At 37.7% G+C, this 16,878-nt stretch overlaps 1 protein-coding gene and 1 long non-coding RNA gene across 2 annotated transcripts; both read left to right on the forward strand.

The window, feature by feature from the left end:
- Positions 1-2,879: 2,879 nt before the first annotated feature.
- LOC108675584 (heat shock 70 kDa protein 14) lies at positions 2,880-6,753 on the forward strand (the record flags this gene model as incomplete). The annotated part of the gene is made up of 7 exons (XM_018163607.1): positions 2,880-3,189; positions 3,753-3,945; positions 4,361-4,522; positions 5,042-5,144; positions 5,534-5,689; positions 6,000-6,335; positions 6,577-6,753. Coding segments are annotated over 7 exons (1,437 nt in total), but the record flags the coding sequence as incomplete, so codon positions are not given.
- A 929-nt stretch (positions 6,754-7,682) lies between these two features.
- Positions 7,683-8,454, forward strand: LOC108675587. The gene is made up of 2 exons (XR_001931119.2): positions 7,683-7,741; positions 8,055-8,454. It is a non-coding gene; the product is annotated as an uncharacterized LOC108675587 (long non-coding RNA).
- Positions 8,455-16,878: the final 8,424 nt, after the last annotated feature.

Here is a 16,878-nt window from a genome sequence, read left to right on the forward strand (position 1 = left end):
GAAAAATTCAGTCGCGGCTCGCCAAGTAGATATATTCCATACTAGCTACCAACTGTAGGTACCCGTACCAAGTACCAATCATCCAATGTACCATTAATATAAAATTAGGCATTATATTAGAATTTAGGTGTTGTTAAAATTTACTAGGTAGCACCGTAGCAGTGAGCCAGTGACGCTTTCAGAATTTTAATTCAAAACCTTGTAACGTGGCTGCTTGTATAAAAGTAGCTAATTAAATATCATAATTCGATAGATAGGAAATAATACCTATTGATAGATCCTAAATAATACCTATTGATGATTTTCATAATCATAAATATGATCCAAAATCATTGATCAGTTATCAATATAAAAAACATTAGGGTAAATGCGGCATATTCCGACACATTTAAGGACGTAGTAAAAAATGAATGGCTATAAAAAAATCACCGTAGGGTAAACGCGGTATATTCCGACACATTAAGGAGGCATCGAGAAATGAAAAACTATATAAAAAAAACCGTATGAGTTACGTAAGTTCTGTTGCCTTCATGTGACTCTCAAAACACTTCACTACGCGTCAGCAACGATGAAACGTCACAAAATGTTGCCATATTTATTAAAAAGCCTTTAGAATGGAAACCTACCAAATCCCTATATTCCGTCACTGTGTGTGGCAACTGTCTCTTATACACATCTAGATGTGTATAAGAGACAGAAATTTAACTGATACGTNCACTATTTGGTAGAGCAAGGTCAACTATCAACTTTGACACGTTTTTCGATGTTCTCACTGGGTGACGCCCACTGTCTCTTTTTGGATCTCAACATTTTCCGCCAGATGGCCCAGACCTAGTGTTTTGGCAATAGTATAGCGTGCAATAGGATGACGTCACTATTTCAACCATCAACGAATGTGTGGAACCACGACATAGCTTAATATAAAGGAAAAAAGTTGAGAAGTGTTGGAATTACCCACGATGTTGGAATATACCGCGTTTGCCCTATTTAAAAATGTTTTACAGGTTATTGGAACAGCTCCTAGACAAGTAAACATGAAACAATATATTTTTTATTTTAACGCCCAACATTAGATGTGGTTACATAAAGTCGAAAATCAATTATTTGTAGAACAATACCATTGTTGTCCATTTATTCCAAATTAAATGACAATACATAGACTTGGAATGTATTCACAGACTCATTTAAAAGTCTCAAACCATAATATTCCTTTTACACAAACAGTTTATCACTATTTGGTTGAGCAAGGTCAACTATCAACTTTGATACGCGTTTCAATGTTCTCATTGGGTGACGTGCACTGTCTCTCTGAGGATCTTAACATTTTCCCGCCAGATGGCCCAGACCTAGTTTTTTGGCAATACACACAGCAATGATCGATACAACACAGCAAGGGCTAACAACCGAAAGACAAGGCTTATAACTGAACATTCGTTGTGACGACTCAAAATAACGAACGCTCTTTTCAGGTACTATGGTGCGCAATAGTATGACGTCACTATTTCAACCATCAACGAATGCATGGAACTAAGACAAAGCTTAATATAACGGAAAAAGTTGAGAAGTGTCGGAATTACCCACGCTGTTGGAATATGGTGCATTTACCCTATCCCTATTTTATATGGGAATGAGAATTTCCCTTTAATATCAAAAATATTTCATGAATGAATATGCTTGTGAAAATGAAACTTTTATAGTCAATGTAGACTTTGAAAGGATAAAATAGTTGATTTTGAGTATTTAGGTATAAGAGTGAGATTGTCATAAGATTTGTAAATTTTTATTTTTAAATAAAAGATTGAATGCTTTTAATATAAAAAAACACCCTCATCTTCAGTTATAAAAGAAGCACTTAAAAATTTTTTTTAGACAACACTTCTAAAGAGGCCAGTGTCTCTGATGGTATTGGTACACATGTACAATGTGTTTCTAATTTATTTTTAAAATCTAAAAAATAATTTTTGATTTAGTTTAATATTTTTAAAAATATTGAAATTTTTTAAATTATTCATTCAGTCAATTGATTCAAGCATTGTCTCTGACTTGACACAAGTGTGCAAAATTTCAGACTGATTGGACAATTAGACGTGTGTTAAATATTGATTATAAGGTTTGTAGCAGATAAACAAACAACAAGAAGTGCAGTTAAATAGAAGTGTTGTATTAATAATAATGAGTCCTCGCTCACTTTGCAACTGCCGAGTAAAATAACATTATGCACCAACAACTGCGGACTGTTATCAAGAACAATTAGCAAGATGTATGATTTTGTTGTGTGTACGTATATCATTTTGCTCCTCCAAATGATCTATGCAGTGTGAGTGACAGTGTTATATTGAGCAGTACACTGCTTTGTAGTGCGAGATATTATGTCATTTAAGTTTAGTTCATTGTCTTCAATTATTGTTAATGAACTAATGCATCTTATCAGTCTAATTAAATTTTTCAAACATCTATTTGAACTTTCAAATGATTACCGTCAAATGGGGTAATAAGGGACGGGTGGAGTAAATCAGGACAGTTTGATAGAACTGTTGTTGCAACTNAATGACCAGATAGATGGAATATCATTTTATTGCACGTTGTTGCTGAAAAAAAGATGCTTTGTGCTCAGAAGATATGTAATAATTTGATTTTATTGCTTCTGTTATTGATGTGCAGCACAATGATAAAGTCAAAAGCTAATTTGATGTTTCTCTGTACGTGTTCAATCTTTACGATGTATCTTTTTTTTTTGGGATGATGGTTGCCTTTTTATAAAATAGGTTTCATTTAAAGTTCACAACAAATAAAGCCTACTGGCCACTTTGGTATCTGTTGATGTTGGGCATTTTTCAATATTATGTCTTTTACTTTGTATAATGGATTTCATCTTTCAGAATGGACTTGTCAACATAGTGGCAAATGCAGGAGGCGATCGCGTCACTCCTGCAGTTGTTGCTGTACATGATGACGAGGTTGTGACAGGCTTGGCGGCTAAACAGGGCTTGGTTCGTCATGGCCAGCGCTCGGTGCTAGGGGTGTTGCGTGATATATCGGCATCAGAGCCATTGTTGGGCAACTTGCAAGGCTCCTGCCTGCCAGAGTGGGATGAAGATGGTGACGTGTCATACTGTGTTCAGACGGATTCTGGCCCCAGGACTGTTCAAGCTTCCAATGTTATCAAACACATATTCCTGCAGCTGAAAGGTAAGGAATCTATACTGGAGACCATTCTTAGGAAATGTTGTGAAAGTGAAAACCTTTTGGGAAAACTTCAGATCCATGATCATTTTATATCAACCATTAATGCTGTTCAAATTATGTACCTATGATCTGAATTTGAGGTATATGTTTAACTGGATTATTGCATAAATATTTTTAACAAAGGTATTATATATCTTACCTACCTAGTCTTGCAGTTTTTCAGGAAATAAGGCTTGAATGAGTGTTTATTTAGTCCCATAGTAATTGTGATTGGAATCTCATCATGGCAGATCTTGTTGAATATGAATCCTTACAATTGTCACATCAGTCTCATTTGTCAGTTATGTGTGTGTCTTTGTAAATGTTTGTCAGTTATGTGTGTGTCTTTGTAAATGTTTGTCAGTTATGTGTGTGGCTTTGTAAATGTAGATGTGCCACAGTCCTCATCTTCCATGAATTATTTGAGTATTACAATTTTCCATTTATAAATTCTTGCAAACATTTCAAAACAAAGAGTGTTAGGTTAAATGAATATAATTTCACTTAGGAGTTGTTTGTGTGTGCAGATGTATCATCCCGACACAACAGCGTTGCACAGTGCACCGCATGCCTATGTTTACCAGCCTGGGTGTCCAACAAAGCCGTGACAGTTGTTAAACATGCAGCTCGAGATGCTGGCTTCAAATTGGTTTCTGTTATCCTGCAACCAGTGGCTGCCTGCTTGGCTTATGATCTCCTGAGTGACCGCACAAAGTCGATGTAAGTATAGTTGAAATTAATTAATCCTAATCTTAAAAAAAAATTTTGTCAATAATAATTAATGATTTTTATATAATTTTAGCCTTAAATCTCAATGCCTAGTTAAAGTAAAATCATGTTGGATATCTGGTCACTGCAGCTGCAACAGGCTGTTGCTGTATTAATAAACAGAAGCAGGTTTTTGTCTTTAACTTTCTTCAATGGATGAGTGCTATTACAGCCTTTGTAATGATGAAAAAAAAATTATGAAGCCTTGAACCTTGTGTCTTTGTGTTGTTGTACCTCCAGTTGAAGTTACGGTGATGGTGTAGTATCTATTGCTAAGATTTCTTATGAGAATATATAAATGAACGAGTTGAAACGCCAAACGAATGAATGAAGACATCCTTTTAGCTTGATTTTGTCCCGTTGCCAGGCTGGTGGTTACCCTCCATCTGGGCGAGAGCGGAGGACAAGGCTCTCTGGTGGAGATCAGTGGCGGTGTGGCAACAGTCAAAGACAGCACGCGCTCCAGCTCTGCTCCAGGCTCTTCACTCACTAACAAACTCGTTGAGCATCTTGCCAAGGAGTTCTACACGTGAGCAAAGTCTCATAAGATTTACAGTATAATTTCATTGAGCCTATGATTAATGCTCGAAGCAATTGTACAATACCAATGTAACAGATCTCTTATTGTTTGCTTTTAAAGTATTTTCAGTAGTGCCGGTTACCACATTAATATGCAGTTGTAACGTGGGTGGTATCACATTTTTTAGCAGACAAATTTTTGATTATTGCCGAGCTCTTTGGTTGAACTACGAGCATGTATTCAAAGCACTAAACCTCACAATGAACAATCCTCTAATGCACTACCATTCAGGGTGCATTAATTTTCAGTTACCGGGGAAATACTCAGTTTTTGTTATATTTTAAGTTACACTGCTTCATTAAGAATGACACCTTAAATAACATAACGTTTTTGTCATTTTTTACACCAAATTGAACGAAATTGTTGAACCATATGTTGATTTAGCACTTAAAAAAGTGAATTCAGAATTTCCATTCGAAATTCCTATAGTGGACACATGAATAAGCAATGATTTAATTGTTATAACAGTAAATACCGCGGGGATTGCCTGGAGAACAAGCGATCGCGACAGAAGCTCTACAATCAGGCGGAGACCGTGAAGCACGTCTTGTCCACGCTGCCGTCCGCTCAGGTGATGATCTGCCCTATCACGTCACTAGAGCTTTGCATTATTTAAAATATTTTTAGAATAGGATCCATATTTTGTTGTGAATGGGTTTTTAGAGACGTATTTATAAGGATCTAAGCAGTTTTGTCAACATATCATTGTATGCTATGGAATGATTTTGAGATGCACTCTTATTTTGTTGGTCGTGTATTATTGCCTTGAAATGCACCAAACGTAATCATTATTTGTGTATAGTTGCTTTAATTTGACATAATTTCTTCGTGTTGACTTTTTTTGTGGATTAATGAAATCGCATTGAAAATCACAGTCCAAACAAATTTTTTTTTACCCTGAGCATATAATGTCATTAATGTTCAACACTGCTAGTAACACTTGAGGAATTTTCACTTCAGGTTAATGTAGACTCGCTGTGGGAAGGCATGGACTTCTCATGTCAGGTGTCTCGGGCGCGATTTGAAGGCCTCATCTCGTCTCTCCTGAGCGACTTCCTGCAGCCTACGCTCGACATGCTTGCCAAGCTTGGCATTGAGCCTGCTGCTGTGGACAAGGTTCATCCTTAATACCTTAAGAACCTTAGATTGTTCATGTTTCTTGTTTTATATTGTTCTATTGTTTGAAGTTCTAATTCCAACGATTCGTAGTTCGATGAGTTGGGCATTCTTAATCAAAATTAGGTAAATTTTAAGTGTGCCTGACTAGAATGAATGATGATAGAGTGCATCATCACTATGACTTCATCATCACCATCAGCCCCCATCCACCTCTAAGTAAGGCATTTTTCTGTGCGTGTGTGCTAAGCCCGCGGCTTTCATTTCTTGTTGAGCTTAGAATTAACTTGTGGACATATTTAATGTGCAGGTAATATTGAGTGGTGGCACTTGCAAGATCCCGCGCCTTCAGTCCCTTGTGAGCGAGAACTTCTGCAGGGCAGAGGTCCTGTGCAGTACCCCTCCTGACGAGGTGCTCGCTAAGGGTGCCGCTATTGAGGCCGCTAACGTCCTGACGAAGCACACCAAGCCCACCGTCCCCTCCACCGTCGCCGTCAACGGCTCCCCAAAAACAAACAACCAACCCAAGGAAAACAAAAAATCCAAAAAGAAAAGTCGCAGTGCGCCAGAAAAAAGTAAACCTGATGTGTTGCGCAGTCATCTTCCCGTGCTTGTGTCAGTGCTGTCGGTGCCCGTCTGGTGCTTGGTGAGTTTCCCCTTATAATCCGAATAATAATTTATTTTAAAATTTTCAGTACATTGTAAGCTCGTCTGACATAATGTATGCGGGTGTGAAGAAGAAAAATTTTTACTGAATCACATTAAATCGAAAATAAAGAATATCCCGTCGTTAGTGTAGGAAAATTTTCAAATGTTCTTCGCTCGAGTTTTCGTGATATGAAGCATACTTCACTGCCTTGGGCTGACAAGTGACGCTTTGTTCGCAGGTGGGAGATGAAAGCGTGTGCGTGTTGCCCCGCCTGACACCGCCGCTGCTGCGCCACTCGGTCGCCGTGCCCGTGCCATCCTGCGACGCCAGCGTCAGCCTCACCTTTTATGAGGCGCCCAAGCCCGCCTCGCCGCCTCCGCCAAACGCAGTTCTCGCCGAGGTAAGTCTCACTTGAAACTTCCACGTGCGTAGTTGCATGGGAGCGACATGGTGATGCTTAATATTTTATTAATATTTTAATATTATTATGAGCTTTCTGGTGAAATATCGCGAGTGATTGGGGATTGGGGCTTTCAATAAACCTTGGGCTTGTAACCTTAAAATCATTGATAGTTTTCGTTCATCAGAGAGCGAACTGCTGAGGGAGGCTGCTCTAGAGAATCATTAAGTTGTAATTTATTATCTAATATATAGGTATTTGACGATAAGATGAACTCCGATTTCGTATTCTATTTTAATACTGGATCTTGTTTCAACTTGAATGCTTTTTTGTCCCACAACTGCTGACCTTATCAAACTATCTCTGACTTCCGTGATAACCGTGTCATGCTACTTTGTTTTTCTGAACTGAATAATTACATGCTAATGTAGTCGTTTAGAGTTAATTATGAGAGTTAAGTAGTTATTTGACGAAAGTAATGAATTAGTACTATAGTTTTTGCTATAGCATAACACAGTACTTTTTAGTAACATTAATATAGTACTATCACCTAGCTAATTAATGGAATTGAAATAGAAATTTAATGTCCCTCGCTTCCCGTTGTAACTGATCTCCTTTGGTCTATGGGTATTTATGTAGAACACTTTTAGTCATTGCATCAGGTGCCTGCGAATCTATTTAGGTCTATTTCGTAGGGTCATATTTTATTTTATTCAAAGATGATCTGATAATTAAACTGATAAAAGCTAATAAGCATTAAGGTGAGGAAAAAGTATGCAGTTTTGACATCCTTCTCATATTGTACTTTATTTTTGCCGTAGCTCCTATTTTTAGCGCATTTTCTCATTTATGGAAAAAATGCACTATTGTGCTCGCCATGTCCGTCTGTCTGTCCGTCCGTCCGTCCGTGACCTCAAGCTTTCGTCGACGAGAAAATGCGCTCTCTGTCACTNCCTGTCACGGCTGAATGCAAGGAACTAACCGTCTCCTGTCTATTGAAACCGTAAGTTCTCGTCCCTTGACTCCCTTCTATGGTCTAAGTTGCTTACTTCCATTATCCACCTTAAGTCTAAGTAGATAAGCATATGGTGAATCCAAAGCGGTTGATAGCAGAGTGTCTCTCCGAAAATCCCACCATTCATGACTTGTATGAAACCGTAAGTTCCCGTCCTTTCTATGGTCTAAGTTACTTGCTTCCATTGACCACCTTAAGTCTAAGTAAGTAAACATAGGATGAATCCAAAGCGGTTGATAGCTGAGTGTCTCTCTGAAAATCCCACCATTTATGACGTTTAATATTTGTTTCATGTGAGCAGGGAAGGCAGCCTACAAGTCGGCATCCTGGAGCCCGTCAGTAAGAAGTCTCAGAAGTTCGTGATCACGAGGAGCGATGACTGCGAGAGCAGTTGAGGCTGACTTTTTTAACCTGTAACTTCTTACGTGAACATGTAATGAAGAAAACGATACTTGCAGTGCCACTTCTTGTCCTTGTGAGATAACTTCTTTCGTATTGAGGTATTGAGACTTTTTTTACGGGTGTTCGCTGTTGAAGGGCGACGTGTTAGCATGATTATTACATACAAATTTTACTTGAATCTTTGTTCAAATTCTCCGTTTCTAGTTGATTATGAACGGGATCATAGCGACAGTTGTTCTACAATCTTGACAGATTGCCTTATTTTATTTGACTTCATTAAATATATTACTTGGACACTTTTTGAAGTCGATCATTTATTCGTGTTATTACGTTAAATTCGGCTATGTCATCAATTTGAGCTCGATCATTTGAAATCGTTTAATAAGAAGTCGAAAATTTCTAATCTATGCTATATCAAAGATATTTAAATTTGTCAGACAAGTAAATTTCATGAGTTTTAATTTTATTCGACAATTGCTGTAGACCTTCTAATGTTGAGAACATAGGGCATTAAATTACCCCAAGAGCCAAGGGTTGGAAATGACACAATTAGGTACAATTAAAGTGCGGTGCGACTGATGCCATTTTTCTATTAGAGATGTTCAGGAATGTTAAGAATATCTCAGAACCTGTTTGAGCTCATAATATTTGAGGATGTAATAAGATTGAAAATCTGCCGGATTATACCCGCGACACAATTTTAGAACCGACAACCATAGACGATATTTGACATAATTCAGCCTACTACCAGAGATCTAGCATGATCCCATGATGCCGTCCGATCATATGCCTCTAAACTACATCTGCTCCCAACTCGCCACCCGGAAAATACTATACTTGACGGCTGACGCCGCAGTTGGTCCGTAAAGCTGAGGTAATTAAATTGTAGCGGACGCACGCTCTGTAAGCAAAGAATTCAATGCCGAACCTCTGCGCCTAAATGAATCAGGCTGCACGCCTGGGGGATGGAAGAGATCAAGTGACGGACATAACTGGAGTTCGTACCTCCGGCGCGAAGACCGCCTCGTAGAGTACCTGAGAGCAATAAACATGTTCGACTGTATATGATCTGGTCATCGCTGAATACATGTGATGCAATATGTTCTTAGCCCATAATGCCCAACGTGACATTCGGCGCGAGATAGCTTAGCAGCTGAAGCACTAGTAATCATAGGGTCACTAAACTAACTCCGGCGCGAAATAGATACCTGTTTGAAGCGCCAGTAAATCTGCTACTACTACTGCAGGAATGAATTAAACGAATATAGAATCCGAGGACGTAAAAAATGCATAACCTGGAGGAGTAAGCAGAATGAATTCCATTCTCGTTAGTTTACTATTGGCATAATGTACACCACACCCTGATCTCGTCAGCCATGTACTAAGGAGCACTCGCATTTCGCCTGTCATTAAATTCCCAATTGAGAGTCAATGTTTATTGACATTGACAAACAATGTTTACTTTGTTTTCGTGGACACTATTTGAAGATTAAAATCTAAATTTGCTCTTTGTCGATTTAGCCAAACTTCGTAGTCTTATAAGAGTGACGTGAAGACTGCGAACATATGTTAACTGACATCTATTTGACACGGGAGATTGATGACCAGTTTTCATTTATATATTTAACAATATTATCAATCAGCGCCGGTTTTTCTGCAAAATGAACTTTATCGGATCTACTTTGGTTTGTCGGCTCCATCTACTCAGTGGGGCAAGTCTGGGGAATGGCCTCGAGTTGTCTGGCGTTGACAGTGCCTGTCGAGACGAGCGTCTTCTTCAGAGCCTCAGCAAAATTTGGCAGCTCCAAGAGTTGGGCCACTGCTAGAGTGTACACGTATTCTGCAACGAGGGAAATGAAGCGTAGGAACCTCATTTAATACGTGGTAAATTTAAACGACTAAAAAGTGGGGTGAGAAATAAATCTAATGAATAATTTTTTTTGTATTAGATTATGAAATTCGATGACCCACGTATTCAAACCACAAGATGCAAACGATTAAAAACCTTAGATTCGTGAACTAATTTGCAGCCCAACTGTCAACAGAGAAACTTTGCATGAAGAACTAGGTAAATATAACAATCATTAGTGATGAAAGGTTCTCAGAAGCGATCTGGTAAAGAAGCGTAAACCTGGGTTCTTGAAACACTCGGGAATTTTGTACACTGAGCATCAATCGTCATTTTAACACATTTAGTTCTCGAATACGTCTTACACTAATCGTCCTTCCCACTCTTTTAGTTCTNGCCCCGTCAAGTCGCTCCCCATAACTGGTAAGGGATTTGATTCCGTCATGGCACTTCATGAAACTCACATAGGTTCAATGAATTGCACTACCATTAAATTCATGTCCACAGGTTCAGTGAACTGCATTACCATTCAATTTATGTCCACAGGTTCAGTGAACTGCATTACCATTCAATTCGTGTTTTTTGGAAAAACCATCCTCGATCAAACGAATTAATTATTATCAAAATTACAGAAACATATACTGCACTCATTGCGCACAATTACATTTGTTTTGAATAGTCGCGAGCGCAGGCTGCGTGCAATGATGCTCTCAAGACAGACGCCATCACTTGTTCTAAACCGTTCGTCTTTAAAATAAAATACCGGAAATTCAGCGTATAACGATCATTTGTGATCGCAAGTTACGTTTATGCCAAATACAACATTTTCTAAATTTAGAACGATTATCCTAGACCTTGTCCGAAAAATCCATCAGCATTGGCAATAATGTATGAAATTTGAAAGATTTGTGACTCATGACACCGCAGCATACGGCATTATTTTTTGGACTTACAAAAATATTGATCTGCATTCAAAGGTAATGTTAGAAAACTATAAATTTGTGTACACAAGTTGATTCTATTTTAACGAATTATCCGTTAAATGGACATTAAAGTTGGTTAATTCACGGAAACAATTTATTACTCTAATATTTTGTTTGAAATTTAGACATTCAGTTTTGATATCACTATTAGAAGAGGAAAATTCAAGGATCGACTTAAATTCGTTATCGTAGTTAATAAATAACTTCGAAATTTTTGGGATCGTATAGCTTAATATTTTGTATATTGAAGCTATTGTAATTTTCCATATAAATATAAATTTTGTTTAATTTTTAAAATCTGTAACTGCATATAATGGCGATTTACTTTGAGTGGAAATGAAAAATTTCAAAGATTTAATGATTAAGCGGAGCACATAGTTTAGCACAGGAATTTGCCCGTAATATCCAAAGGGAACAGTATGAGTTGACCCACAAAACTCATGTCCACTCATGTCCATACTCAACTCTGAAATTAATTTCCGAATTACAGATCCATGGTTCTGTCATCAGCCATTTAAATTAGCCCATTTTCAATTTTGTTTGCTATTCAACCATAAATAACCACGAATAATCCTGATAATAAAAATGTAATTGTGCTCGCAATGTCCGTCCGTCCGTCTGTCCGTCTGTCTGTCTGTCTGTCCGTGACTTCACGTTTTCGTCGACGAGAAAATGCTCTCTCTGTCACTAACTGCAGTGAGTACTGAGTTATATTTTTTTTCTTTGCGCCGTTTCCATCAACGTGCAGACATGACTCTCGCTTCGAATCACCGACATGTGGAACAGCCTCCCCAATGACATCGTTGGCGCTCCAAGTATGAACGCGTTCAAGAACAGACTAGATAAAGCTATGGAAAAATATATGTTCAAATTTGAAATGCCTAGCACCATATCGAACCCGGTGGAAGTCTAGTAGCTACTTCAAACTATCGCCAGTCATGAAAATATCCGGTCAAATGAAACGATATTAGATCTTCTGTGAACAAGGCACGAAAAGGAAAAGAATCGGCGACAAGCCACATCAGGCCTACACTTCAGCGCCGAGATCAATATGTTATGTTATGTTATGTTATGTTATGTTATGACGCGTGCTCGTTGCGTTCACTCACTGTCAATGTATTCGAAGGTTAGTGCGATGCGACCAGGGCTGGTGAAGGAGGTCGGGTAAGCCGTCCAAGCAACACGGTATTTGTTTATATCAGGGACGTTAGCAGCACGGTATTCCTTTATATCTAGAACGTTAGCAACGCGGCATTTGTCTATATCTGGGACGTTAGCAGCACGGTATTTGTTTACTTCTGGGACGTTATCAACACGTTATCTGTGTATATCTGGGACGTTAGCAACACATTATTTTTTATATCTGCGACGTTGGCAAAACGATATTTCCTTTATATCTGGGACGTCAGCAACACGGTATTTGTTTTAACAGGGACGTTAACATAAAGTGACACAGTAAGTGCATCTGAATGAACATGCAAAATGCAAGCAAGAACATTACCTTTCTGAACTGAAATAAAAGGATAAAAATCATTCCTCCTAATAATCCTGTTGCTACTTATGAACGAACGCGACATTAATGACTAATTGATGTGGTACTATCAGCTTATATTGTCTCGCCTCCAGTGGATTAATGATGCATGGATTGCACATACAGGCCATGCAGATCTCGTGTCTTGATCAATACTCACGGATCGACGTAGTAATACTTGAAGCTGTTGTCGGTACTGAAGACAATCTTGGAGCACGTGTGGTTCTGTTCTCTCTCGTTAGGCAAGTGAAGCACGATGTAGTAAGTCGTCCCACCGATCTGAGGAGAGTATTTCTTAAACTAAACGAACACGATTTTGAAAGAAGAGTGTAATATAGGCCTATACTTGTAACATTAACCGAACTTTATTGAATACTTCCATTCCCACCATTTTAGACAATCTTTGTAAATTTACTGATCGCGTCATTATGATAATTTTAAACTTCAAATTTGCTGGACATTCAACCTAAATATTAGTGATTTGGAAACTAGTGGAGTTATTTTCTGATGAGACGCATATGAAAGAGTTGAAAGTAAATGAACGCTTGGTTCACATTGACGCGCTGCTACAAAGGCTCTCTGCATTAATAGGTGTATTAACCGCTTAATGAAAAATTATCTTAATGATATAATAACCATCCAGCTCGTGCATGAGATAATTTTTGTAAAAAATATTTTGTTGTTAACAATATTCAGTTGTTTTTTTGCTAACAATATTCAGTCGCAAAGTTAGCGCTAAAGAATTTTCTTTAAGGGCTTCCGTGATAAAGTTTTGGAACCTTTTTCTCATAACGTTAGACCAGGAAGAAACTACATTTTTAATGCAGTTGGGATGAAAAAAAAGGTTGGAAATATGTTATTTTCCCGAATCTAGAGTGATAAATATTTAGTAAATTTAAAATTCAGTCTTTATATTGAAAATAAATTTTTTTACATATAATGAATTTTCATAAATAAAATAATTTCATATAAATCGATTTTCATATGTAAAATATATTTTTTAATTTAAATTACATTTTTAATTTACATAAAAGAGGTAGTATAAATTTTTAGGCGTGTAATTAAAACATTTCACTTCATTGAGCGAGGAAACACATTTATTGCCACGAAATTAAAGAATGTGATGCTTGAATATCAATCGCAAATACTATGTACATCAACGAAGAAAAAGTACATAGAGTATACTAATGTGCTAATCTCTCAACGGTTAAATAAATTTACTAATGCTCATACTTTCTTTTATTATAGCACTTCTCCAATTATGTTACCGCAAAAGTACCTTGTCATAAATTATTTTCTAAGAGATTAATTATTACCAATTAATTTTAATGAGTGTTATTTGGTTATTTCATTGTTAATCAGGTGATCTTGGTCCATTATAGTACCTCGAAAAGGAAGAAAGCACCTCGAGCGATATGGGTTTTGCAAGTTTATTGCTATATAAAAAAATGTTATTAGGCAGTTGGGAAATATAAAATATAGTTTTGTTTCGCACTTAATAGTTAGATGCAGACTTATAACCTCCAAAACAAATAAATATTGTAAATATACACTCAGCCCTCAGGCACCATAATAGTGGTGTAACGGTGTCACAATGCAGCTTCAGAATCACAACTGCAATATATCTCGCGGAAATGGCCTACTTACTTTTATCCGCTCATTTCATAGTCTTCTTCCATTATTTATCTCAGGCATTTTTTCAACGCCTCCTTCCTCTGCAATTTTGATTAATTCATTCCTCTAATCACTTCCTGCCCTATAGGATATCCCTCGGACCTAACTATAATTCTCGCCATCTCTGGCGAATGCAAAATTTGGAGTGACATATGCCCCGGAATTTGGAGAGACGGCCAGAAAACCACGACGTGAAGTTACCCTACTGAAAGGCGTAAAATTTTCTAAGACGTTCGACAGTATCGGCCCAGATCACTTCTCAATTGCGTCCTCTGAATCCCACCAGATATCCATTGGCCAGGCCTCCCTACTGCTTGGGAGGCAGCTGGATTATATTTGAACCAAATCCCAATGAGAAACATTTTCACTGAATATTCAAGCCCCTGAGCTCTTATAGCCAAGGAACCCTGAGCTCTTATACCCCAGTGCTGGGCTCTAAAACTGCTTGATACCCCGACCGCTTTATCATTGTCGTTTCCTCCGAGACACGTCCATGCAGAGGCGGGCCTGGCATTCAAACTCCTCTCGGGCGTCTCTAATAGATAAGCTGACGGTAGTTTCATGGAACAGAATACACCATCATCCCACACAATATTCATCCTATTCGCACATCTCTTATCTCGTTTCTCACGAATAGCAACGGCCTAAAACTCCTAAAATCCGAAAGGTTGGGTCACTTGCACCCTGAATGCCCTACCCGGCACTGAATTGAGCTTCTTCAAAGACCATCACGCTTCTAGTTCTTAAAAATGTAATGTCATGTTAGGGTGTGTTATAATGTGTTGTATAGTGATATGTTGTGATAAGTGCAGTGCTGTTGTGCAGTGATATTTTGTGTTGCAATGTTTTATGTTGTTAATACCATATTGTTAGTGTTACTATATTTTGTGTTATTCGCTTGTGTCGATCATTAAGCATCGGCCACTTTGATCGCAGAGAGCGCTCATAAGTGTTGATCATTGGGCATCAGCTAAACTGACCGTAAATTGCGTGCGCTTGTGTCGATCATTAGGCATCGGCCACTTTGATTGCAAAGAGCACACATCAGTGTTGATCATTGGGCATCGGCTAAACCGATCGTAAATCGCGTGCGCTTGTGTTGTTCATTAGGCAACGGCCACTTTGATCGCAGAGAGCGCGCTTCTGTGTTGATCATTAGGCATCGGCTAAACCGATCATAAATCGCGCGCGCTTGTGTCGATCATTAGGCATCTTCCACTTTGATCGCAAAGAGCATGCATCAGTATTGATCATTGGGCATCGGCTAAAACGATCGTAAATCGCGTGCGCTTGTGTCAATCATTAGGCATCGGCCACTTTGATTGCAAAGAGCGAGCATCAGTGTTGATCATTGGGCATCGGCTATATAGATCGTAAATCACGTGTGTTTGTGACAATCGCCAGGCATCAATCGTAAAGTACGTGTGCCTGTGTAGATCATGCAGCATTGGCGAGGGTTACACTTCCGTTTTTAGCAAGCATATTGGCAACTTTCTTCCCTGGCATACTGGTGTACATCCGAAAACGAACCTTCGGCGTACATGCTGCACCTTCCTGACCATGGCTTGGTAGGTAATTTATGTATCCCTATGGACCCTATATTACCACGGTTTTCTTAGCTTCGTTTCGTGTCTATCTGTCATCAAAAATTCAGACCTCAATTTAAAGCTCTTCTGGACATCCTAGAAACTCGAAATTTCACGTACATGCTTATGCTGCCTAACAATTTAAGATTTGATTATCAAAAATAATAATTTAAATTTTTTTAGAAAAAAAAACACTTAAAATTCATGGTTTGGAATTGAGTTTTTTTTCGAACATCCACACTTGCCAACTCTGGAAATTGATTTGAATTGCTAAAATTGCTAACTGAAAAGTAGAAAATAAGTACGGTACATATAAAAAATTTAAAAAAAAAACCACGTATTTATGGTTTTTACAAAACTAAAAATAATGTAATAAAACCAATAAAAAAAACTTTTAAAAACCATGTTTTCTTAATGGACAAAAAAGTAAAACATTTACTCTTATATAACATTACATAACATTTTACATAACTTAAATGTTATGTATTAGTAAATGTTTTTTTTTTTGTCCATTAAGAAAACATGGTTTTTAAAAGTTTTTTATAGGTTTTATTACATTATATATATGGGAATGAAAATTTCCCTTTAATATCAAAAATATTTCATGAATGGATATGCTTGTGAAAATGAAACTTTTATAGTCAATGTAGACTTTGAAATGATAAAATAGTTGATTTTGAGTATTTACGTATAAGAGTGAGATTGTCATAAGATTTGTAAATTTACCCCCCAGAGTCATAACCTTGGGACACCCCTTAAAAATGCATTAACAGTAGAACCTTGGTTAGCAAATCTTGAGTCCAGTTAACAAAAAAAAAATCAATTAACAGCAAAGAATTTAGATTACATTTACCATGCTCAGCAAAAAAAAAAGTCCCTTGACAAAAAATTAATGCATCATTGGTCATCACAAAATTGTGCATAGAATGTCATAGATTGTGTACTGGGCAACAAAGACTGAAAAGTAATTAGCAAAGACAAACCTGCAATCTTGCATTGGCCATCTTGTAGCTTTAAAATGGTAAATCGGACAGAAGCTATCATGAATGAGACAAAACGCCTTGCTGATGATCAATTTCACCTGTCCCTATTGCCCCTGG

The sequence above is a fragment of the Hyalella azteca genome, unplaced genomic scaffold, assembly GCF_000764305.2.
Source record: "Hyalella azteca isolate HAZT.00-mixed unplaced genomic scaffold, Hazt_2.0.2 contig14378, whole genome shotgun sequence".
Classification (NCBI taxonomy): Eukaryota; Metazoa; Arthropoda; class Malacostraca; order Amphipoda; family Hyalellidae; genus Hyalella; species Hyalella azteca.